Below are 24,492 nucleotides of genomic sequence, written 5' to 3' on the forward strand. Positions count from 1 at the left end.
TACTTACGCTTAAACTACATATTTGAAAGTCTGATTTGTATAGCAGCTTTTTCATAGACAGGAAAGCCAATCTGATGAAAACAAACACCCAGCTTTGGTTCCATGTAGGAGGCAAATTTATTCCAGTTACCTCTCCCTGGGAAAGTGAAAACAACAAATGCCTACCTCTAAGGTGTTTTCTCTCCATTCATGTAAAATTGTATCTAATAGTTTTTTCTAAAAATTGCTTATGTGCGAGGTCTCTTCTAAAGATGCACAGTTTTGGTACACTGTCTAAGCATGCATCATTTTCATTTTCTGCACCATGACACAAAAGCCCTAGAAGACAAGAAATGCCTCAAGATAAACTCCTAAGTATAAAGAACTCAAAAATGCTTGCTTGCTTTAAAAGACATCTGCCCAATATTTACCAGACAGCATCCTTTGCTATGGGTTCATTACTTGTACTATCATTAAAACTGTTAAGAGAGGTCAGTGAGAGAGTAACAGATGTATCACCACGTTAGTTTAAACACATCATCATCACCAATTATAAAACTAACTTTGAGCTCAGTAAATAATAGTTTACATTGCCCAAATAGATCTTGAGTTACTACACACAAAGTGCATTTTGGGTCCCTTCCCACATTCGGCCTGTAGCTGGCACAATGCTGCCTGGAGCTAAAGGATTTTCCCAGCTGCCCTAAAGTGGCCTTAAGGCACCAAGCCTGCTTGTGTACTCAGCATGGCAAGTCAGTTCCAAGGTGAAATGCTCAACTTCAGGGACACCTTCCCCACGCCAGTGTGCATCTCATGACTGAATTACGTTATAACTGACTTTTTTTACAATACTGCAATATCTCCTCCTACTTGCAAAACTGATTTATAGTTAACCTGTAAAGTTAACCAGTTCTGCAGAAAATGACTGACACAAAGAAACACGAGATAAGAAACAGATTCTCTAACACCTAAAAATTCAGGAATTCACACTGCATTCTTCCCAAGCCTGAAAGGAATTAATGGCATCTTCTCCTATCTGCACCTACCTCTTTTCATAGAACTCAGTGGAAATTCCTAACTTTGTTATATCTAGTCTCACAAATTCAGGTGATTTTGGCTGATGAGTTCAGAAGTTTTTGGGGCCAAGTTAAATGGACAAAGTGACCAAATGCAATCCTTCTCAGATATCCAGCTAAAAAGGAATCTTAAGGAATTATCACTACTTACCTTCTTTATAGTCTTTTTTTGGGCCTGATTTTGGCTTTGCCAACTGCCTACATTAAGAAAGAGAGGAGAAGAAAGGAGAGCAGAATTGTATTAGAAGTATTGTACAAAAGTACTGAATCACACTGAATTGCAGTTGCCCCTCAGCACTGGGGAACTTCAATCTGGCACTCAACGTCATGCAAAGAAAAGCCTGTGGACTCCAGGGAGAATCTGGATCCCGAGTCTGCTGTGTACCATATGCATGCAGTTCTCTAAGGACAGATTATTTCCCAACTGGCTCATCTTGATGTCTCAAGAAGGCAGGTAATATCTCAGTAACCTAAGTGGAGGAGAGATCTCAAAGGACCCAGGAGCAGATACATGCCTCTTGTAGAATCAGAAGACTTTTACTAAGAAGAGTGATTCTAGTTCTAAGACACTGGCACTGACATTAACATACTCATACTCCCTTGTGGGTTTTTAGCTGTAGATTTATCATGACATGACTCACTGTGCATGCTTTCACTTTTCATTCATACTTAAATAGAGATTGAACACCTAAAATACAATACCTTGAAAAGTGTCGATTGACATTTTCACTTAGTATTTCCATGCTTTTGTCAAAGCTAGAGTCTGAACAGGGCGCCATGTTTTTTCTCATTGATCTTAAACAGTGTCCATTGAAACATTCGATGTTGCCAGAGGAAAATTTCTAGGAAAAGAAGGAAGAATGTATTTATCTGAACCACTTACATTACCTCATTTGATCAAGTTTAGTCTGTTACACTCCTGACTCAAGCGTGTCACAACTAACGGCAGGTAAGCCTCGAACCACTTCTGCACCAAGAAGTAGCTCTGATGAAAAAAACCACACCAGATTTCAAAGAAAAAACCCAAAATCTTTGATTTCAAACTTGGTTCAGCGACCCCAGTAACCAAAATCTCACTTATAATATGCAATTGAATTGTTCCATCCCTTTGGGAAAGGCCAAATATTATACTATAAAAGGAGGGGTTTGGAGCAAAAAAACCCCAAAACAAGAACAACCAAAAAACTGAGCAAAACAATAGAGAGAGGAGAAAGCTCCACTACTTGCTTTGGATCAGCTGATGGACTGTGTCACTCCTTGTCCCTGAAGGGATGCCTTTAGGTGAGCTTTGTGCCTCCCAACTGTCTTGGAGCAGACCTGGGAGTATTTACTTAGATCTATCACTAATAGATCTCTGTCACTATTCCTTCTGTAGCAGCCCATATTAACACTCTGTAGTTGGTGCATTTACCACCAGCAATTCAGAATCTGCTTTCCTGTCGCTTCAATTACCCGCACTATTCGCAAATCTGGATCCTGCAAGTTCCTATTGAACTCGGCCAGGCTGATAGTGTCCAATGGGCTATAATCAGGACTTCGGCCCAGCTACACCCAGCTCCTCTGATCTCTGAGGACCAGCTGAAACCCAAGGGGGTTCATTTTCTGCCAGATTTATGTATCTTTAATACAACAGAAAAATTGCTAGTACTGGGATTAAAATCTTTTTAGGAGAGTTTTCCTCCTGTCTCTGTTCCATTTATAATGGCATTCAGAGGGATATAAAAAGATCTCCTTCAGGAGGATAGCATTTATCCACAGAAAACCAAAGGGAACTCAAGATAAAGAGTTCTTCATGGTCATTCATCTTGCTCACATTGGTGTTTCTGCAAGGAAGATGCTACTGACTTTTACTACATGAGGAAAGCTGCGATGACCATGGGAAGGGGCTTGTTCCATTTACAAGCCAAGGTCTCGTGACAAGTATACCAAACTAAATCTCACACTGAAAAGGGCAGAAAACAGACCAGATTATTCTATTTCTTCACACTAAATGCTACCAAGAGGTAATTCCACTCATTGATAGAGATGATGAGTGAAGAATGACCACAAGGATGTTGGGAGGTTATGCAGGGAAAAAAATTACAAGGGTCAAAGCCCAAACAGAATTTAATCTGACTAGTGCCGTAAAAGACAACACAAAACATTTTTACAAATACATCAGCAAGAAAAGGAAGACCAAAGAGAATCTCCATTCTTCACTTGATGTACAGGCAAACATATGACAACAGATAAGGAGAAGGCAGAGGTACTTTGCCTCAGTTTTTAACAGTAAGACCAGCAGCCCACAGACAGGGGCAGAGAGCAGAAGGAAGCCCCCATAATCCAGGAGGAAACAATCAATGACCTGCTACACCACTTGGACACCCACAGTCCTACAGGTCCCAATGGGATCCCACCCAAGGGTACAGAGGGAGCTGGCAGAGGAGCTTGCCAGGAGCTCCTGAAGTGAAGCCAGGACCTTCACCTTTATAGAATCATTAAGGTTGGAAAAGACCTCCAAGATCGAGTCCAACCTCTGAACGATCATCCCCTTATGAACAAAGCTCCAGCACTAAGTGCCACATCCAGTCATTTCTTGAACACTTCCAGGGGTGGTGACTCCACACTTCCCTGTCCAGCCTGTTCCAAGACTTAACCACCCTTTTTGTGAAAAATTTCTTCCTGATGTCCAACCTAAATCTTTCCTGGTGCAGCTGGAGGCTATGTCCTCTTGTCCTGTCACAGGTTACTTGGTTGATCCCCCATAACCTCCCTTCAGGTAGTTGTAAAGTGATAAGGTCTTCCCCGAGTCTCCTTTTCTCCAGGCTGAACACCCCCAGCTCTCTCATCTGCTCCTCATATGATTTACTTTCTAGACCCTTCCCCAGCTCTGTTGTGTTTCTCAGGACACATTCCAACACCTCAATGTCCTTCTTGTCCTGAGAGGCCAGAACTGGACACAGGATTCAAGATGTGGCCTCACTATTGCTGAGCACAGCAGACAATCTCTGCCCTGGTCTTGCTGGCGACACTGTTTCTGATACAGTCAGGATGCCCAGACAAAAATGGAACTCTGGAGCACACTGCCCTCAAACATAGGTCACAAGAACAAACTTGTTCAGCTTGGAGAATTATACTAGGGTTATAGACCTGGAGATACATGGCTTCCAAAGGGATAGCAGCCACTTTGGATCTCACTGGGAAACTCACTCATGAAACTTTACCAGGACTGGAAACCTGGAAGAGAATAAACCCAGCAGATGCCGGATGTTTGCTGTACACTTCTTACTGTCTATGGATGAAATGAGCTGGATAACTAAAGATAAACCATATGCTGATATCAGGAAAAAAAGCAAAAGCTACCACCACCAAGTTCTTGCATATCAACAAGATAGGAAAGAGGCATCAGGACTTGAACACAGAGCCAGCACCAGTTCCCATCATCTCTGTCAGATGGGGCACTTCTACATTAACTCTACGGTTAAAACCTACAGCAGAACCCAGCATCCTTCACTTGAGGTAATGACTCCATTCTCAAAGCACGGGAAAGGTCTACAAAAAGGAAGAAAAAAAAAATAAAAACAAGCCCAAACCAAAGAATAACCTTATAAACCAGTTTCATAACAATGATTCTGCTTTGGTTTCAGGGATGAGTTTACATTTAGCTTCCTCATTCCTGTTTTCCACACTGAGAACACATGCCAGCAGTGTTATCTGCCTAATGCTGCACAGCCTTCCCTCCTGTGCAAAGGCTGAACGCAGCCCCTGAAAAACAGAGACTGCAAAAACAAAGCAATGATATTTAAGCAGATTCCATGACTCTTTCTAAGGGGGGGAAAAACCCACCAGTCGAAGGATTTTTTCCTTCTTAGTTCAGTAGTCTTGATATAATGGCAAAAAATATAAAATTAATCCATACAACTGAGACTCCTGACAGACTTCTGCTGGAAAGAAACTGTCTGTGAGGAGCATCACTCCAAGGCAGGGCTCCCTTGAAGAGCAGACCACTTCCGAGTCGGATCTGGTCTACCTTTATTAGTCATAGAAATGCAGGACAGCCTGCAGAGAAGAGCCTGACTTGGAAATAGTAGAGAAAAGTTTTAGTTTTTGAAGGCTATGTTAAAAACAATGAAAAGCTAAATGATTCAGGTATTAAAGTCACAATGCTGAGATGCAGAGCGCACAGGCCGCTTGATATCCTTTACCATCATGCAAGTTATCTGTCTCTTTTCTAGTAGGGTAGATCAAGATTATAGAAAGCTTAAGTAACATTTTCACCAGTTTAGGTTAAGCACTTTAATTAAGTACAAACGAGCCCTAATTTCTAAACAGAGTTTTGTTTTTAGAACATCCAAAGTACTATTTGGATACGCTTGACTAAGGAGCATTAACAGGCCCTCCGGGCCAACCAGAGTGCACTCCTTGGTCCCATATATTTCGTGTCGCGCCGGTTTTGATGCATTTCTATCATCTAAACAGAGAGCGCTCTATAAGCATTACTGCAACTAAAGCAAAGAGGTCTCTAAGATCTTTTTAAGATAACTTTTTCAGATAAGGAACTGAACCAAAATAAATGGGGATGGGGAAGGACATACAACACACCAAACCATGAGGCGATGCAGGTTTATATTCCATGGGACGGGCTCTCGGCACGCTGCCACAGCCCCCGGACCAGCTCCGGGCCGCCTTTAGCTGCGGGGCGGCCGGGAACGGGGGGGCAGGCCGGGAATGGGGGGGCAGGCCGGCTGCCTCTTCACACACCCCCAACCGCAGCTGCTTACCCCAAACACTCGGTTCTCCCCTCTTTTTATCCTCCAAGGAACACCGCTCCCCAGCGCCTTCTCAGCTCCTCCCAGCAGCGGCTCCCGCCGCCACCTCTCCGGGCCCACAGCCCAGTGCTGCCCGCCAGGCCGTGCTCACCCCACCCCCACCCCGGCACTCACGGCCTCCTCGGCTCTCCTGGTCCCCCTGGATACCGCGGCCCTGGCGGACCCGGAGCGCGTCCATACGCGGTGGCTCCTGAGGGGGGGGGGCTCCAAGGAGATAAACTCGGAGCTGGAGTCCAGCAGGTCGAAGGGGGGCCGGCGACAGTGACTGCCGCGGGCGGCCATGCGGGGCGGACGGGCGGCGCTGCTCCGCAGGACCACCATGACGAGGGGGAACACGGACCCGCGCCCGCCCGGCCGCGCGCGCCGCCCGGATCCCTCCGCCACGCTCCCTCCCGTTCCGCTCTTTCCTGCGGCCGCTACTCCCGGCCCGCGCGGCGGAAGGACACGCGGCGCGCTGCGGCTCGCCAAGTCACACGCGTTTGGCGCCGAAAACTCGGAGCGCTGCGCTCCCCGGCGTGGGGCGGGGTTGGCTCGGCGGCTCCGCCTCGTCCCTCCCCTTTTGAGGGGTCCCCTGCTTCTCTGGCCGCCGCTTCGGCCGTACCTGCGAAGTGCCCGCGCCGAGGTGGGATGGCCCTGCTTTCCTCGGGGACGGCGTAGCGGCTGCCTCCGCCGGGCCCAGCTCTTCCTGCGCCGCCCTCACCCCCGCTCAGACCAGCCATGGCGCGGCCCGAGGCCGCCTATGAGGCGGCGGTGCCGCCCCGCCCCGCCTGCACCTACACCAGCTGCTACTGGTAAGGGGGACAGCGGTAAGGGCGGGCGGGTGCCCCCCGCCCCAGCGTAAGGCGCCGGGACAGCCGGAGCCACCGGCGGGAATGGCGCGGCTGCGGGCTGATCACACTGCTGGGCTCGTTTCTCGTGACGAGAAATGAAGTTGGAGAAAAACAAAATAAATAATCGGTTTTGTGTTTTGCAGCGAAGAAAATGTTTGGAAGCTTTGTGACTACATCAGGAGTCAGGATCGGTACCCTTTAGAAGAATTTTATGCTGTTTTCATATCCAATGATAGGAGGATGGTGAGTCAATGGGATGTGATCAGAGTCAGCTATGGAGAGGCTCGGGCCTTCAGACCGCAGCCCAGTGTAGGTGAGACATGATCCCAGCCATTTCAACCACAGCCCGGTGTTGGGGAGTGAGCCTTTAGCCCAGCCTGCAGATGAGATGCAGTCCAAACCCGTCTTGTAGCTCACCTTGGCTTAGAGGTGTGCCAACCACACCACATGAAATCTTTTAATTATCTACTGCATTCAGGGCAGTGGGAAGAGGCATGGTGTCCCTGTGCACTGTGGGAGTAATGCTGTCTGTAATCTGTCAATTTAAGAGAGTGGTTATGTTTGTAAAATCACAGGACCTTTAATAACCATAAAGTTGGAGCAGACCTCTAAGACCATCAAGTCCAACTGTTAACCCAGCAGCACTGTGTTCACACCTAAACCTTATCCCCAAGTCTTTTGGATGTTTCTGGGGATGGTGATTCCACCACTTCTCTGGACACCTTATTCTAATGTGGCCCAGAATAGTATCTCCAATTTCATGCTCCAGAGAGAGAAACTGGAAAAAAATTTGTTACTGCAGCACAGATGTAAGCCGAGGAAGTTGATAGGTTAGCAAAGAACTAACCAATTTACCTGAAATTACTCTGTATTAATCTGAAAGATTTTATTCACTTCAGGTTCACTTATAACTTTCAGATTCCACTCTGGAAGCAGAAATCTGGACATGGAGATGAGCCTGTTGTCTGGGTAAGGCATTCATTGCTCTCAGTAATTTTGAGTGTGTGCCTCTGTGGTTGATAGCTGCAGGATCACACATGGGCATGTAACAAACTGTTCCATCTGAACAAAATGGAACACTTTTTAGTCTGAGGGTGATGAAGCACTGGAGCAGGTTGCTCAGAGGGGTTGTGGAGTCTCCATCCTTGGAGATTTTTAAAAGCTCTCCAGACACAGTCCTGGGCAGCTGGCTGTAGGAGTCTCCTTGAGCAACAGGTTGGATCAGATGCCCTCTTGAAGTCCCTTCCAACTTCACACATTGTATAGTTTTGCATTAATATTTATAATTCTTTTACAACAGATTTATAAATAGCCTAAATGTGGTGCTCCTTTGCACCATCCATCATAAATTATTAGCAAGGCAGTCAGTAAAACCTACAAGTGACAAGTCTTAATATTAGTAAGAATGCATAGCACATTTGTGAAAATTATTATCTGGGTATCGAGGCTGACAGCTCTGTAGAATTGTAGGTAGATGACTTTATTTGTAAGAAGTAGATGGATGAAAATATTTATGTAGGCCTGCCAGATGATAGAAAAATACAAACTGTATATGTATTCAGGTGTCAGCAGTTAAACTGACCCATAAACAGTGGCTTTGAAGTGTCATTTGATCAATTAGTGTAGTTCAGTAATTGCTGATGCAGAATTCCCTGGTATCATTATAGATTCCTTTCAGTTATCTGGCACAGAACAAACTACTTCTTTTGACAATTTCTGTTTCTGAAATTCTGCAAAGTAATCTGCAAATTTCTGAAGTTTTCTGATTTCTGAATCATTCATTCTCTTCCAAAATATTGGTATCTTTACAGTACAAAAAAAAAAGGTTTGGTTTTAAAAAAGATCCGAGTGTTATTGAGATGACCTGAAAAGGAATAGCAGAGTCAGGAAAGGCCATGGCAGCATGTGGCTTTCTTATAAAAATTAATGGATTGAAAGGTCTTTTAACTTTGATGTTTCAGTGGATCATAGGTTGTGCAAAGCTTGTAAGTTAATTTTTCTTACACTCTGTAACAGGTTTTTCTAAATACTATTGAATACAGTTGTGTATGTGTATTGGTCTGGTGAAGTTAGTTTGCCCAAATCTTTTTCATTCAAATCTCTTTGTGGTTTTAATATTGAAAATGTCAAAAGACAGTGCTCAACCCTTTTTGTAAGTGGATTCAATGTAAATTTAAGTAGGTTGTTAAGGGCTACCTTCAGTTTAATTTTGGAAAACAGCAGTGTACATACCTGACACTTAACATCAGTAACTGCAGCATCTGCAAACCTCCACCTGTGTTTCTTACAAGTTAAGGAATAAAACTGCACTGCATAACCCAAATGTCTTGATAAAATAGTTGCCTTGAAAAAGTGTGATAGAGTACCCACAGATATTTTTTCCCAGCTTCCAGAGCTGCTACAGGAAATTGTCTTACTCCTGTGGTCCTCCTGAGCTGTTCACTGGTTTTTCAGTGGTGTGCTGGTTTTTCAAGTGCTTCTGGCAGCTGAACACTCGACACTCAAATTCACAGACCGTGTTACTGCAACAGGTACAAAATCTCTTATTAGAAGAGATCACTAGGTAACTTTAATACTAATCTATCATTGTATCTTGTGAGTTTTTATTTATGAATGGGTCTAAGAAAAAAGTGCTTAACCAAACAACTTTCGTGGTTTGATGTGGAACGTGAAAGAAATTTTCTGTTTTCTTAGGAGTAGCATACACTTTAGTTTAGCTGCCTTGGCTTAAAGCAAAGGAAGCTGCAAAGAAATGGGGAGAATACCCAGGTTTCTGGAAGAGCAGATGGGCAAGATAGGCATTAGGAAATCTCTCTCCTGGTGCCAGAAATGTTACAGACTTAATATTCCAGGACAGAAAGCAGTCTTTAAAAAAAGGATCTGAACTTATGCTTTTAGGAATTTTTTTTTTCCCACTCTCTTTGCCAGTGTCTCATTAATGGCTGTTTAACTAATAGCCATGACCTTTCTTCCCAGGACTACCATGTTATTCTACTTCATGTTTCCAGCGGGGAGCAGAACTTCATTTATGATCTTGACACAGTGTTGCCGTTTCCATGTCCTTTTGATGTGTACAGTGTGGAGGCCTTTAGGTCGGATGACAGCCTTCGTCCAGAGTTTCACAGGTGATAACAAAAACTATAAAGACTATGGATGTTATTTCATGAAATCAAAGTTCAAGTTCTTTGTGTATGCATAGTAACAGAGGTTCTTTGCTATACTCCCGTAAAATAAATTCACTGTGTTACTTGTCTAAAGCTCTTTACCTTAGTCATCAAAAGCTCTTTTCTTTCCTACTGTAGCTTCATGTTAATGACTTGGCCCAACATTGCTGGTTTGTGTATTTAATAATGTTAGTGCTCCTCGATGAGAGGAAAGTACTCTTGTTCTGAGTGATTAATTCAGTATTGTGTAGGTGCATCTCTTAATACAATTTTGCATTTTTATTTAGAAACATCAGAATGATTCAAGCAGATTTGTACTTGAAAACATTTGCTTCAGACAGATCTCATATGAAGGATGTAAATGGAAAATGGCAGAAACCTCCTCCTCCATACCCTTGCATTGAAACTGCAGGTAAGCTCCTAGAACTACTTCTTCCTGCTTACAGTGCTGAATGAGATAGTCCAGGATGCACATGGGAAATAAATAACTTCTGTAGCATTTGTCCGGTCAGCTTACTACTTCATATGGGAAAAAATAGGGCTATGAAGCATTTGGTACTCTATTTTGAACACATAGTCTAACATACTCATTTACTGTTATCAAACTTTAATTACTAATCTTCATAAACTGAGCAGAGAGTGAGAGGTAAGTAATACTCTTCTCTCATTACAGCAGGAAACTGAAGCAAACAGGCCAACTAACTTGCTTAGGGGCCACAAAGTTTTTAACACACTGATTATAGCACACTAGCACACAGATCCCATTCTGGCAAAGTAGTGTTGGCAGGAGGTAGTTTTCAGGCTCTGCTCAGTGTGGTGGCTTTGCCTGCATGAAGTGTTTGAGGTTTCTCTACCAGGTGAATTGACTCCAGGATGTCTTAAGTCACTGACAAGTTGGCAAGTTTTTCCCTAAGCCTTAAGCCTCTTTTAAGCGATAGCCTGGCTAATCCTCTGGGCCAGGCAGAAAGAGAGGTAAAGACTTGCGATCTATTCTGTAGAGCTGCTTAAAACATTCTTACCATGCAGCACTTCAGCTTATTCTGATCATGTGTTCTGCAAGCCGACTAACATTTGCCATGTGTGTGTTTGTTTGTTCTCTCATTTTCTTCCAAGGAAAGCATGGTGAAGTTTTGCTTTGAAAGAGTTTGAAAGAGCTTTCATGTTACTTCTCTGAATGTTTGGTTTTGTTGATTTTTAATAATGCAGTACTGCTATGTGTTAATGTTAGAGAAGGCAGGGTCAAAGAAACACGTTTTGTCTTTAGGTCCAAGTGTATTGTGGTTTGAAGTTGCTGGGAAATGAATTCTCTGTCTTTGCTTTGGCTTCTAAGGAAGCTTGGTGTTTCACGTAAGAGTAGAAATGAATTATGAGAGTGAGCAGGAACACAGATGTATCTTTATGAGGCTTTACGTGTTTTCTAGACAATCCAGGTTATGAAGCACCTTGAATTCTAACTCTTAGTTATTATCTTCAGCAGACTTTTATGCAAAGATATTGTAGGGAGTGTAGAAGTCCTGAACTACAGTGGATGGTTCTCTGTTAGGTGGAGCCTCTTAGGTGCTGAGAACTTTTTTGCCTGTGGAAACCTTGTTGTTTTGATAGCTGAGAGCTAATGAAAGTGTGAGGAATATAGATGAGGTCAGACCAAGAAAGCAAAACAGTTCTATTCAAATCAAAAGAGTAAAACCCATTACTTGTAGGTAATAAGTTACAGAATGACTCAAACGGTTGCAGATGTGTACATGTGTCTCTAGCTGGAGTAAATTACTCCATAGCTGCAAACCCTGTAACTCTCCCCTTACCTGTCTTGTTTGGCTGAGCTTTACCTCACTGGTGAGCAGCAGCCACAGGCCTCAGCCAGCCTCCAGATTGTCTCTGTGGTGCTGGTAGATAGTGAAAGGTATGTAGCTCTTACTTCCTCTTATGCTTTCATTCTTTGTTCTCTACTTTGCCATGTTGAATGAAATGTCCATAGGTCATCCAGTCCAACATCTACCCAAAACAGGGATTCCTGAGGGCTCTGTCTAGTCTGGTCTTGAATACCTCCAGGGATGGTGATTCCACCACCTTTCTGGACAGTGTTCCAATGTTTGACCACTATCATGGTAAACAAAAAATGAATAAAAAATCCTAGTATATGAACTGAATTTCCTGTGTTCCAACTTGCTTTTCTCACTTCTTGTCCTGTTGCCAGGCTCCTCCAAGAAGACTCTGGCTCTATTGTCCTACCTCTGATCAGGTAGATGTAGGCACCAGTAATGTCTCCTCTACATCTTCTCTTTTTAAGACTGAACAGACCCAGTTCTCTCAGCCTCTCCTTGAATAAAATATTGTCCTGCACCAAACAACTTGATTTTCCTCTTCTGGGCTTACTCCAGTATGGCCATGTTTTGTTTTGGTTTTGGTTTTTTTTTTGTGCTGAGGAGCTCCAATGGACACAGTATTCCAGCTCTGTGCTGATGTGCTCTGGTCTCCCGGTCAGTTGCCTGAAAGAAATTTGTGACCTTGCACCCACTGAAGGTGAAAAGTCATTCACTAGGGAGCTTCAAGGTCTGAGTCAGAACAGGACTAGATTGTCTCAAATCTAGGACGTCTAGTTCAAGTTGTCTTTCATTTAGTACCAGTTCCTCCAGCTTTACTTTTTGTCTTCCCTCTGTATTCTCTTGAGATACTTAATAATGATGCGTGCTTCAACGTCCACAGTGCTGTGAGTCTGCGAGGAGTCTGGGTTTAACTGTAATGTCTCAGCACAGTTTTATCAGGCATAAAGCTGCCTTATTTTTAATTTGATGTAAAACTGGGTGGCAGACCTTTTGTTATCATAAAAGAGCCTGGGTATTAATGTTCATGTCCATGCCAAATTCCATTGCAGATAACTGTTTTCTCCCTGCCGTTTCATGTAGATAGAACATTCTGCTTTCCATGTTGATTTGTGTTTGCATTAGATTAAATTACTTGCATATTTCATGTTAGAGGTGACTGCAATATAATGGCTGACAGAATTGACCCCATATTGTTTTAACGCCAATTTATTTGTGAGGCACATTTCTGTCAGAGTCGGTTTGTTTTGGTTGGTTGGGTTTTTTTTGGTTTTTTTTTCCTTTTGCTTTCATTTAGAGTAGCCAAATTCCTAAGCTTTTGAGAAGATGAAAGGTTTTTATATCCCTTCTGTTTCCTGTTTGTCTTCTTTGATGTTTGTTGCAGTTTGACCTGCCTGGATGCCAGGTGCCCACCAAAGCTGCTCAGTCACTCTCACCCTCAGCTGTACAGAGGAGAGAAAATATAATGAAAACTGATGAGATGAGATGAGATGAGATGAGATGAGATGAGATAAGGACGGGGAGAGATCACTCACTGATTACTGTCATGAGTGAAACAGACTCAACTTGGGGAAATTAGTTGAATTTATTACCAATCAAAATCAGAGCAGGATAAAGAGGAGCAAAACAAATGCTAAAAACACCTTTCCTCCTTACCAGTCTTGACTTTATTCTCAATTTTCTACCTCCTCCCTCCTCCCTCAATGGGGAATGGGGGTTGCGGTCATCACAGGTTGATTCTGCCGCTGCTGCCCAGGGAGAGGAGTCCTTCCCTTGCTCCAGTGTGCGGTTCCTCCCTTGCAGTACTTCATGAACTTCATCCCACGGGCTGCAGATCTTCATGAGCTGCTCCAGTGTGGGTCCCTTTCCACAGGGTGCAGTCCTTCAGGAACAGGCTGCTCCTGCATGGATTCCCCGCGGGGTCACAAGTCCTGCCACCAAACCTGCTCCAGCATGAGTCGTCTCTCCATAGGTCTGCAGGTCCCTGCCAGTAGCCTGCTCCAGCATGGGCTTCCCATGGGGTCACAGCCTCCTTTCAGGCATCCACCTGCTCCAGCGTGAGGCTCCTCCATGGGCTGCAGGGGCACAGCTGCCTCACCGTGATCTTCACCACGGGCTGCAGGGGAGTATCTGTTCTGGTGCCTGGAGCACCTCCTGCCCCTCATTCTCACTGACCTTGGTGTCTGCAGAGTTGTTTCTCCCACTCTTCTCTGGATACAATTACTTCTGTGCAATAGCTTTTAAAAATTTCTTAAAGGAAGGGGCACTACGACAATCGCTGATGGGCTCAGCCTTTGCCAGAGGTGGGTCCATCCTGGAGCTGGCTGGCATTGTCTCTGTTGGACATGGGGAAAGCTTCTAGAGAAGCCATTCCTACAGCCCTCCCCTGCTACCAAACCGTTTTGGAATTGAATTGAGGAATCTCTATCTGTAACAAATTGAGCATTTTTCTCCTACTAGTAACTCAATAAATCTTCAACTGCTTTTGTCCTGTTCATGGGGTTGCAAAATAAATCATCAAAAATAAGTTTACATGGAGTCATAAATTCCAGTCTATGCTTAAAAAAACTGAAGGTGGAACAAGGTGATTTTTTGTAAAGCATTTTTCTAAAAGACAAACAACTCCAGTCCAATCAATAAAACCACAAAAACCCTCTCAGACTCCTCAGTATCTTCTCAGAACTCACATGCTAAGCATTAGCCTCTTGGAACTGGCTTTGCTCTAGCTGTATCCCAGAGTTAGGCCTTTGTGGTTTTTACTGACCTTGCTCTGGCCTCTGTTCTGCTCTGCTGCCATGGATGCCAGGAGAAGCTGGCCAGCCTAACTGGCTGCAGGGTCCTCAAACAGCTCTGCTGGACTAAACATACCTGAGCTGCAGCAGATTCCCGTGGTCCCACCTGTTTGCCAGTGACTTCCTGTTGAAAGAAAACAGGATGTTTTGTTCAAATAATAAAAACTAAGATAATGAGATTTGGTGAACAGATTCATTATTCTAGAGCTGGTGAGCCCAACCTGGGGTTTTCTTTTAAATCTTCTTTCCACAAATTAATGAGGTCTGATTTCTCTTAGTTTATGACTTGGGATGAGATCAGCCCTCCTTACTGCAAGCCTGTGTAAAATTCAGCTTGCACAGTGCATTTCAAAATTACTCAGAACAGATGGTCCTATGGCTTATGTACAAGTGTTAGCAGCAGCTCTAACACTGTAAAGCACTGGTTTGAATTTCAGTTCTCTCAAGGTGTTTGGTAGCACACTTGCTGGATTGATTTGTAAAAGCTTTTTGTTCTTTTTATTATTATTAAAATCCCTCGTAGTCAGTAATGATGGGGTTTTACTTGGGTTGGTGTTTTTAATTTTGAAGAGCATGAGTAGGACAGCTGAGAAATTGTGGAGACACCGTGTATCAAACAGATATGTAACAGGAAAGCTGCTAGACACAGGCCAGGCAGATGTCTGCAGTTGCTTTCTGTATCTCCTCTCTGACGCAGTGGCAGGATCCTAGTGGAAGTGAAAAGGAAGGCACTGATAGGGATACAAGTAGCTCCTATGCACTTCATGGGAACCTTCTGCTCCTCTCATGTGAATAAACCTCCAGTCTGTCAAGTTAGGTCCTTACTTCATAAGCTTTTGTGGAAGTAATGAATCAAGTCATATAGATACAATAAAGACACAAGTAAGAAGTGTTTAAATTCCCAGAGTGGCTTATTGAAATGACACTACTTTCTGTGAAAGATAATTAAAAGTGGTGAGCTGTGTTTTTACATTGAGATCAACCAGGATGGTTTGCACAGTCAGTTATATCTCAGCTGTGGAGACAGCAGCCCCCCAGCTGAGTGTGGGAAGAGTCCTTCTGACTTATCTCCCTGCTCAGACAGGGAGGAGGATCTAAAGAGAACTGTAAACACCTACACAAGTCTGTGAAGAGTCCAACTTTCTAAGTATTTTAGGTGCCCCCAAGGTTTTAGGCACCAGCAGAACTGATCCTGGAGGCTTTGTTCCAGACTTCCTTGCTTCTAGCAGCCCTTGGGCAGCTGTAATTATGACAAGTTAGTCCAAGGTCTGTGAGCCAAGCCAAGGCTTGGCTTAAACACTGCTTTCTAACTACTGTTGGCAGAAGCCACAAGTATCATGACTAACAATGCCTGAGATAGTGTGTGGCCTTTAACTTCATCCCTGCTCGGGGTAAAAGCGTCAGACTTAATTTAAACAAAAATAAAATTATGCAGGAATCCCAGAATGGGCCAGATAGGTCTCATTTGTGGGTGTGTGTAACAAAGTATGTTTGGTCAAAGAGGAAGATGAGCTCGAAGCATGCACAAATGCAAGCTAGTGTAACAGTCACAGCACTTGAGGAAAACTGCAAGTGTAATGTAAATCTTAAAAGAAAATTATTTTGCTGCTATTGGTCTTGTGAAATTGTTGTAGAATACCTTGCTTTTGTGGAGAGAGAATCTTGACTTGCCAGCTGTAGCATCCAGATGTATGTTTTGTAAATTCTGATGCTTGTCACTCTTCATCTGCTTCGGGAAGAGGACTTTGTGGTATTCTCATGCATTTTTGCCGAGCTGTTTCCTAAAGCTGTAAAGTCTAACACAACATGCACGGCCTTCAGATAGAGCCTTCAGATGAGGAAAGAGCAGCATAGAAAGGCTGTTATTACACGAATAAAACGGGAGAGGTCTCACTAAGTTTTTCCGCACGGATCAGAACTCCTGTGCTGCTCCAGTGCCATCTACCGACAGTTTCTTAGGCCATCGCTCTTCATGGGAAAGGACTTGTTTACTTTGGTGAAACAACTATTCCTTTCATTACATTTCTCTTATGGGCTGTGTTATGCTCTGCCACAATCAGTCTGAATTTAAGACAATATTTCATTTCCTACAGGCATTGTGATAGCAACTTCCAAGTTGTGAACAGCATCTGTGTTTGTAACTACTGGAACAATCTCCTTTGGACTGCCTTATCATTCACAGAACAGTTTTATGAAATTATTTTACTCTTCTCAATGCACATAAAGCAGAGAATAATTTATTTTTTTAATCTTAAAGTATATGAAGAATCACATTAATTTTGAAAAAGCATCTGAGAAGAAAAGACAAGTTTGAAACTGGAAAACAGACTTACCAGTCTACCAGCAAGCAAGAGCTTTTATCCACTACTAATTTGTTCTTGAGCTATGACAGCAAATTGCTGAGCTTGTGCTATTTTAAATTCCCACGTAGGCAGACATTGTTCCTGTTCTGCCAAACTCACTTCAGCAATAGGACTATGCTTGGCTGGACATAAGGGTTTTCCATATGCAGAGTTCAAACATGTTAACAAGAAAAGATTTAGGGGCCAGACCTCAGAAGGGGTGAGAGCTGGGATCAGGCAAATCACAAAGCTGTGCTGTAGTGTAGACATGGTGCAAACAGAGGCCTTAAGGGGCTGGATTATGCCTGGGACTCCTGAGTCTGGGGTTCCTGAACATCATCTTCCCTTCCTTGCTTACACTATCCATAATGGTAAGCCTAGTTACACAAGCTTTTTGCAGCTGAGGCAAATTCCCTCCTTTGGATTTTATAATCTTATTCATTAGAGCCTCCTCTTGTTTGATTCGTAATCCTTAAATGCAACCATGAATCATCCATGGTAAAATAAATACTTAATACAGTGGAAAAGGTGTTAACAGTAAATCTGTAAAGTAAACCTGTAACAGTGACTTTACCACTCTGTTCCTTAAACTCATTCTCTGCCAGTTTTCTTTTAATGGGCATTTAAAAAGATTTATTTGCACACATCATCCGTGAGAACATAAAACAACAAGCCCACAGATGTTTGTCATCAGAACTGAACCTCTGATTGGCATGGTTCTGAGTCAGCAAAGCTTGTACCAGGCATGTATAAGGCACAAGGATGTGTAAGGCACCTAAACCCAAAACTGCACACCAGCACTTTGCCAGTGAGCTCTCTGGGATCCACGAATGGGACAGAATGGTTACTACCTTTCCTGCAAGGGTCAGAGCAGATTAAAACCCTGGCAAAGAGCAGTCATGGTTACTTTTCTCTTGAAACCATGGCAGTTAAACTTTTCCCCCTCTGACTTCATTCTGTCATTCAGGATTCACAAATAATAAATATTTGCCCCCAGCCTAGGTTTGTGCTCTTCTTCACCTGAGCATCCCTCTAGGCTGGGGGCTGGGTTAGGTCACACATCTCCTCCCCTCTGCATATTCTGGCCCTGCAGTGGGCCCATGTTCAGCAAGGACAAAGTTCAGGGCTGGAGGGAAAGCAAATACTGTAATCTGGAGAGTAACAAACTGTAGTTTTGCCAAGGGCATAATCACTTCTGAGAGACAATAAGCAACTTGCAGTTCTGACTGCTGCTGTGATCCTGTTCTTCTGTGGTCAGTGCAAGAGTTGACTCCATTGACTTTGGTTCAGAACTTAAATGGGTGAATAGTATCTCCCGTGCTTTTAAATAATCCCATTTGTGTGTATGCAGGAAGACTGCATTGCACTTCCCTGTGTTGGTTGTTACTTGCACTCCAGTTCTCTGACACTACTCGACCCTTCTAGGCTGACATTGTAGGGAAAAATCTTACCGACACATGCTAGTTTCTAATTACTTACTAGATGCTTACTGATCCTGTAAAGTGATTATTGCCATGGGCAGTGAGGGGAATCAGGGCAAAAGCAATGTTTCAGAGACTGGAAATAGATGTTTTTGTACCACCATACAATTTGCAGAATTTTGCTGGAGTGAACTGAACTATTGAAGAGGGGGTTGAAATGTGTTACTGAAAGATGTATACCTGTGCTACAGAACCTGCATCAGGAACTTAAATATTTCCCTTTTCTGGTCTTTTTTTTAGATTCCAAGATGAACTTGGATGATTTCATCAGTATGAATCCTGAAGTGGGATGGGGCTCAGTGTTCTCCCTTTCAGACTTTGTGCATCAATTTGGCAGTCAGACTGATTACAGCTATTCCTTGGAAGGACAGTGAAGTGAACAAAGCTCTTCTGGTTCTGTTTTGAGGGGATGTGTTTTGTTTTGCTGCTCTTACACTGTATTTATGGTTTACATTTCTGTACCTGGAGTAAGTATTTGGAAAAATAGAACACCCAGTCAGAAATACAATGAACGGAATAAAAACTTTTATTTTAATTATGTAAGAATGCACTTGGTTTTTAATGTCAAATCAAAGGCAGACACCCCACCATAAGCATATTGCTTTTCCAGCTACTGTGCCCAAACTGAAAAGAGCTGCAAAAAAAGCTTCTGGAAAAATATGTGCATAAAATACTGAATATTGTAGCCTAAATTGCTACATGTTGTCACATTTTAAAAGTGAGATATGGTTTTCTTCATGTTATGATTGCTGTCAATTATATATAAACAGACAGTGCATCTCAGTTGCCTCACTAGCTTTACTGATTAGTCCTTATTTAGTAGAAGTGTAATGGGCATTGATTTAGTAGTTCAGTTGTGAACTCCCATGCACTGTGTAAAACCAGGTTAGCATCCAGGTTTCTGTGCTGTACAAGGGGAGGATTAAATCCTGCCATTTCAGTTAAATGGCCTAGTGCTGACAGTTCCTGGAAGATGCAGTTGCTATTTTTGCTTCTCATGCTGGCTGTGCATTCTCACCTGCTCCCATCTTCTTGCACTTGGTGTTTGTTTGGCCTTGTGGTAATGCGGGGTAATTCTGACAGAAAGCAGGAAGTTTTTTTGAGGTTTTTTTTTTTTCCTGCCTCTTGGTTCCTTGAACTGGCCTGTCATGAGGTCAGACAGCTGCTCCTGCTGGTGTAAGGAAATCAGCAGGGCCATATGGCTGGGGGGAAGGGAGTGAGAAAACCTCCCCCTCCAGGGTTGTCTGCTGCTGAATATCCATAGAGGTGATACCAAGCTGCATCTCTGCAGGGCATCCCAGGAAAGGCATCATGCTGACTGAGGGTTTGGAGCAGTCTCACACTTCTTAGAAGAGTGCCCTAAACATGGAATTGCAGAAACAGGCTAAAACGAGGTCTTTAATTCTCATCTTTGGACCCATTCTACTTTATACACTAGCACATCATAGACTCACAGACTGGTAGAATAGCACAGGTTAGAAGGGTCAGGCAGTTGCTAGTCCGATCTCCTGTTCAAATCGGGTCTGACAAGGCTGCTCAGGGCTTTATCCAGTCAGGGCTTGGAAACCTGCTGGGATTGAGACTACAGTAAACATTTGTGATGCACTTCATTCCTGGTGAGGAAAAGCACAGTACAGGTTTTAAGTATTAAGGGATCATTTTATTTGTAAGTACAGAAAAATATAAAAACTTGTAAGAATCTTACATGTGTATCACTGTTACATAGGTATACTGTTATAAATGTAGTGTATTACTGTATTTCTCATCAGTTCTAGAGAATTTACTCAGCATATTAACAGCAGAGACAGCCAACTGAACAACTGTGGGATTGATTCACTTCACCCAGACATCTCTTTCTGTGTCATAAGGGCTGCTGAATATAGGAACCTAAACTTTCTGTTGCCAGATGCAGCACAGTTGGTTGCCTGTGCAGATAGTCTGCTACTACACATACTCCTTGAGTGCCAGCAGGGACTATAGTTAGGAGGCTGGTTGTTGGGACACTCCTCTCTGGAGTGGGACAGTTGATCTGCAATTTTTGTCACTCTGAACCAGCTTCACCAGAGGAAACTGAGATGAAATTCAGGATTCCTGATAAACTGATGCACAGAACCCTCTTGAGAGGAAACAGCTGGATTTAACCAGATACTCCTGTGTAAAAGGTCTGATGTATCCATGTTTGGATGAAATTGCAGCTCTTTCTGCTTGATGCTGATGTAGCAGGCATGCTCTGAGGGAATGAAGATGTTGTTACTTACTGGCTTTGAGTGCTGTTAGGGCTGGCTGTGACAATGTAGAGCAGCAGCAGCAGTTTGCCTGCTCAGCTCCGGTAGCTGCCAACGCACTGGGATAGACACAGCAGAAGTGAGAATGTAAAGATCCAGGTTTTAGATGAACGGGTTGTGTTAAGCACTTCTTATCCTTCAAGTGGCTGAATCTCATAGACACAGAGTTCCTGTGCATTGCTCAACAGGCCCTTTAAGTTGTTACAGAACATGAGGTTCTCATCCCTCCCTACTTGAGTATGTCATTTGATTTAACCTCAGCTGGTTTCCGGTGCCTGAAATCTGTGACACGCTCCGTTTAGTGGGGGTCAAGACACAAGAATCTGCCTGGTTTAATCTAGTTTCAGCATCAAGGCTGTTAAGAAGGAGAACAGCCGCAACCATTAGTCAGAATATGCAAGTTTAAAAAAAATCAATGTGAAGAGTTAGTCCTTTTTCTCTCTAATCATTCTGAACAGGTGCTTAATTTTACATGTAGCGGGCTGTGTGTGTGTGTGATTATAGCTTTTCTATAATTAACAATGTTTTGCAGCTCTTGTAAAAAGTTGTCATTTCAGAGGGATCAGTAGAAGCCAGAGAATGATTTCATTTGGTGCTGAGGATGGTGATACTGTGGTGCTGTCTCTCTAGCTCATCAAGTCTGGGGGCATTTCATCACCTTTCAGGAGGCATGCTATCAGAGGGACAGAATTCAGGAATACATCAAGTGCTCATTTAGGGCCCCAAACACAAAGATAAGCTACTCAATTCACTGTAATTATCAGAAACCAGCTATTTTCTGATGCTGATTAGTCCTGGTGTCCCATCAGGGGGACTAAGTGAATTCCCTCCCCTCTTTGGTCCTTTCTCTAGGTAACCCTAGGCCTGACTATTTTGTGGAACTTGCTGTGTTTAACCTCTGCTGTCAACCCATATTTGATGCATGAGGTGGCCCCAGCAGTGTGGTTTTCCCACTGAACACCACACTAAGTTGCAGACAGAAAAGCAAAGTTTGCTGAGAGCCACTTTGCCATGTACCTGCAGAAGTACAAGCAAAGAACTGCCACTGTAAAGCTGATGGCAAGGAGGCAACTTCACTGCCAGACATCACTAATTGTCAGCTCTGTGACTACTGATGTATTTAAACACCTAAGACTGAAGCAATTTCATACCACAGTCATACATACGTGTGTGGGGCACACTGTATAGCAGAGCACAGCTGCTGGTCCTCGGGTACAGCTCCAGGCTGGCCAGTGCAGCCACCCAACTGAAGTGGTGCTTAGGGAGAACCTCCCTCCTTGATGCAGGGGAGCTGGGCTCATGCCACTGTGAGATAGGAAATAATACAAAAGCATTGATGGGTGATTGTCTGGGGTGCACTGGCACAACAGGATCAGCCTGTGCTCATTTTCACTCCATGCTGTCTATAGCCCTTGAGACTTTTAATCTTTACTGTGTCCAGATGCTGTCCCAATGTATCCAGGGCAAAGATGTGCTGCTTATGCACTTTCAGTACAATGATTTCTTAGTGCAGCTTAGCTTCCCATTCCCTTTCAGCCTTCTTTACCTTGTCCTTTCCCACAGTGATGTCTTTCTATTGTCCAGCTATTACAGTTTTTATGTGTTTAGAGCCCCTAAGTGGCGGCTTTTGGACTAGGTGATCCTTGAGTCAGGCATTGAAGAAAGCCAAGAGAAACCCTCCTGCCCTCAGGTCAGTTACTCACAATCCCACAGTCTCCCAGCTTCTGTATTCTGTTGATCACTGGAAATTCTCCAAGCCTTTTATTTCTAGACTATAGGGCAAGACTGTGAGAGCCTTGTAATGGGGGGGGGGGGGGGGGGGGCGGGGCGCACATCCCATTTCACAGGTGGTTCCTCCCGTCTCCATCAGGCTATTGCAGCAGAAAGCTGCAGCATGAGATGGAACACCCACATCTCTCCTGCCTTTTTCTCTTCTTTGCTGCTGCTTTTTACCTAAAAATATAGTTTATTTGATAACTGACCTCTTTTATTCATCTATTTGTGGCTTTAGAAAAAAAGACACTTTTTTTTCTGGCATGCATTTGCTTGGTCAGTGTATTTTTGCAAATTTGTATGTGACCAGGTCTGTCTTGAGAAAATCCCATTTCTCGGTTGGCCAGCAGAGAGAGCAGTCAGCATTCAGTGGATGTGCAGGTTGGGACATGGACAGAGGTGGTCCCCCTGCACACTCAACCCTGCCAGTAGCTGTTACAGTTAAAAATTACTCATTCTGACAGCATTGCAGAGGCGATTTGTATCTTGCAAGGCTGTAGCTGAAGGCTGAGGTATTGCCCTGGACTGCCTGAGCCTGTAATGTCAGTGCAAGCCCTTCCTGCACAGCAGGGACCATATGGCAGCATCATCACACCACCTGCTAGTTTGGGGAATCTGGTCAGCACTCACAGTCCCCACCAAAATGGGGGTGTGGCACCTTAGGATGTCAGACCAATTGGTTTGCTATCAATTTATACTTAGATAGCTGGGGATGCTGCAATCTGATCTGGGCTATTCAGGAAGCAAAGGGGCAATGGGATGCATTTGTATGAATGAAATTTCAGGATGAGAGCCTTGCTCAGGACATTTTGACATGTGTGGCCTCCTCTCCTCATACCCTCATTGTCCATTCAGAGCCTTGTGTGTGCTCTGAAGCGCCATTGCTTCTACTGTAAAATGGCCATCTCTGGTTGGTTGGGTTTTCTTGTTAGAATGAGTTTGGTCCAAATTTTCTCATTTTTCATGGTTTTTCCCCCTACCTTTTCAGGAAACAAGGGTTGTAGACTGAATGACTTGAGAAAGCTGTACCAGAAAATAGGAATGAGGTGTGAAAATACCACCCTGTCCCTGCAGTAGTCATGGTTACCTCGCACTGTCTTGCAGAACCTTTACCGAGACACTGTCCCTGACCCAGGTGGTGGCTGTCCCCCACACATGGCATGAGCCACACTGCTGGAGGGGAGGACCTGCAGAGCATCACTTCACGTCACCCAGCAGAGCAGATGGCTCCAGGTCTGGTGGGGTTGCCCTCCTATGACACATTGTATTCACAGGCTTGGAGAATCTCACCTCCTCTCTAGGCGATACCTGTCTGGACGTCTGTCTCTCTTCAGGTAATTACCTTCTCAGAAATTTGAGGGAGAGAATGCTGGTGATTTTCTTCTGCCTTCTGGCTTCCTCCTTATGCAGGACTTGGCCCAGTTGAGGTTAATGAAGCGCACTGAGGAGTGAGTGTCTGGAGACATCTGCCCAGGTTTGTGCGCACTTCCCTGTGGAACTCAGCTCTGTTCGTTTGTGATCGTGAAGTCCGAAGAGAAGCACTCTATACAAATGCAGCCTTTCAGCAAGCTAAATGCAGCTGCAGTAGTGGTTCTGGAAAATCTCTTCAGCTTGACTTAAGATAAACAAATATGGTTGTTTAAGTATCCTCAGTGTTTCCTTATACTTACAGTAGGAAATACCTTGGATACTGAGGGCAGTTAAAACAAATCTTACTTAGTTATCTAAGGCCTCTGGCAAGTCCCTGAGTTTCTGAGTGAGCTAAACTGCTTCCTGGGCATGAGACGTACCAAGCTTCATTTTATAGTCATAAAAATAAGTATTAAGGACTTGAGCTGTGAACTGTCACTCACAAAGTCCGACTGAAGTGACATTATTCACCTGATACTCATGACGAATGTCTGCTTCCTGCTCTGGAAGATGAGCAGGGTGTTTCCAATGAGCTGGATTCCTGACATGATATTATTTAAAAGCAGGAAATGCTCATTTGACTTGGTTCAGCATCATACCAGCCTTCCCATGCAAGGCTATATCTGGAACCCAAACACTGCAATAAGGCAGGAATCATTATATGTTTTTTTTTTTCAAACAGCCTACACAGTAAGAAGATGGTAGTTATCTCAGCCTTCCCTTCTTTTTAGT

At 43.7% G+C, this 24,492-nt stretch overlaps 2 protein-coding genes across 10 annotated transcripts in view; one reads left to right on the forward strand and one right to left on the reverse strand.

Moving 5' to 3' along the window:
- Positions 1-6,556, reverse strand: part of ATAD2 (ATPase family AAA domain containing 2) — a 31,452-nt gene extending 24,896 nt beyond the window's left edge. For 2 of the 5 annotated variants that reach the window (XM_039548532.1, XM_039548531.1), the window contains exons 1-3: positions 5,978-6,278; positions 1,758-1,897; positions 1,207-1,253 (exon numbers count right to left, since the gene is read on the reverse strand). In XM_039548532.1, coding sequence (XP_039404466.1) covers positions 1,207-1,253; positions 1,758-1,897; positions 5,978-6,184 — 394 coding nt within the window. In that variant the 5' untranslated portion in view covers positions 6,185-6,278. Of the gene's footprint in view, positions 1-165; positions 319-1,206; positions 1,254-1,757; positions 1,898-4,526; positions 5,916-5,977; positions 6,279-6,464 lie in introns of those variants that run through there. The other 3 variants (XM_039548533.1, XM_019289237.3, XM_019289239.1) reach the window with 3 other exon arrangements.
- Positions 6,557-6,564: 8 nt separating this feature from the next.
- NTAQ1 (N-terminal glutamine amidase 1) lies at positions 6,565-18,835 on the forward strand. Of its 5 annotated transcripts, none has more exons than XM_039548534.1 (6): positions 6,565-6,654; positions 6,837-6,936; positions 7,612-7,662; positions 9,670-9,818; positions 10,145-10,269; positions 18,533-18,832. In XM_039548534.1, exons 1-6 carry the CDS (start codon positions 6,581-6,583, stop codon positions 18,664-18,666), a joined length of 633 nt encoding a protein of 210 aa, XP_039404468.1. In that variant the 5' UTR covers positions 6,565-6,580; the 3' UTR covers positions 18,667-18,832. The 5 variants fall into 5 exon arrangements, with proteins under 5 accessions (XP_039404468.1, XP_039404469.1, XP_010403101.2 ...); XM_010404799.3 differs by lacking the exon at positions 6,565-6,654 and adding an exon at positions 9,080-9,224 and having other exon boundaries at positions 6,848-6,936; positions 18,533-18,835; XM_010404797.3 differs by lacking the exon at positions 6,565-6,654 and adding an exon at positions 9,080-9,224 and having other exon boundaries at positions 6,919-7,006; positions 18,533-18,835.
- The last annotated feature ends 5,657 nt before the right edge of the window (positions 18,836-24,492 follow it).

Source organism: Corvus cornix, chromosome 2, assembly GCF_000738735.6.
Source record: "Corvus cornix cornix isolate S_Up_H32 chromosome 2, ASM73873v5, whole genome shotgun sequence".
Classification (NCBI taxonomy): Eukaryota; Metazoa; Chordata; class Aves; order Passeriformes; family Corvidae; genus Corvus; species Corvus cornix.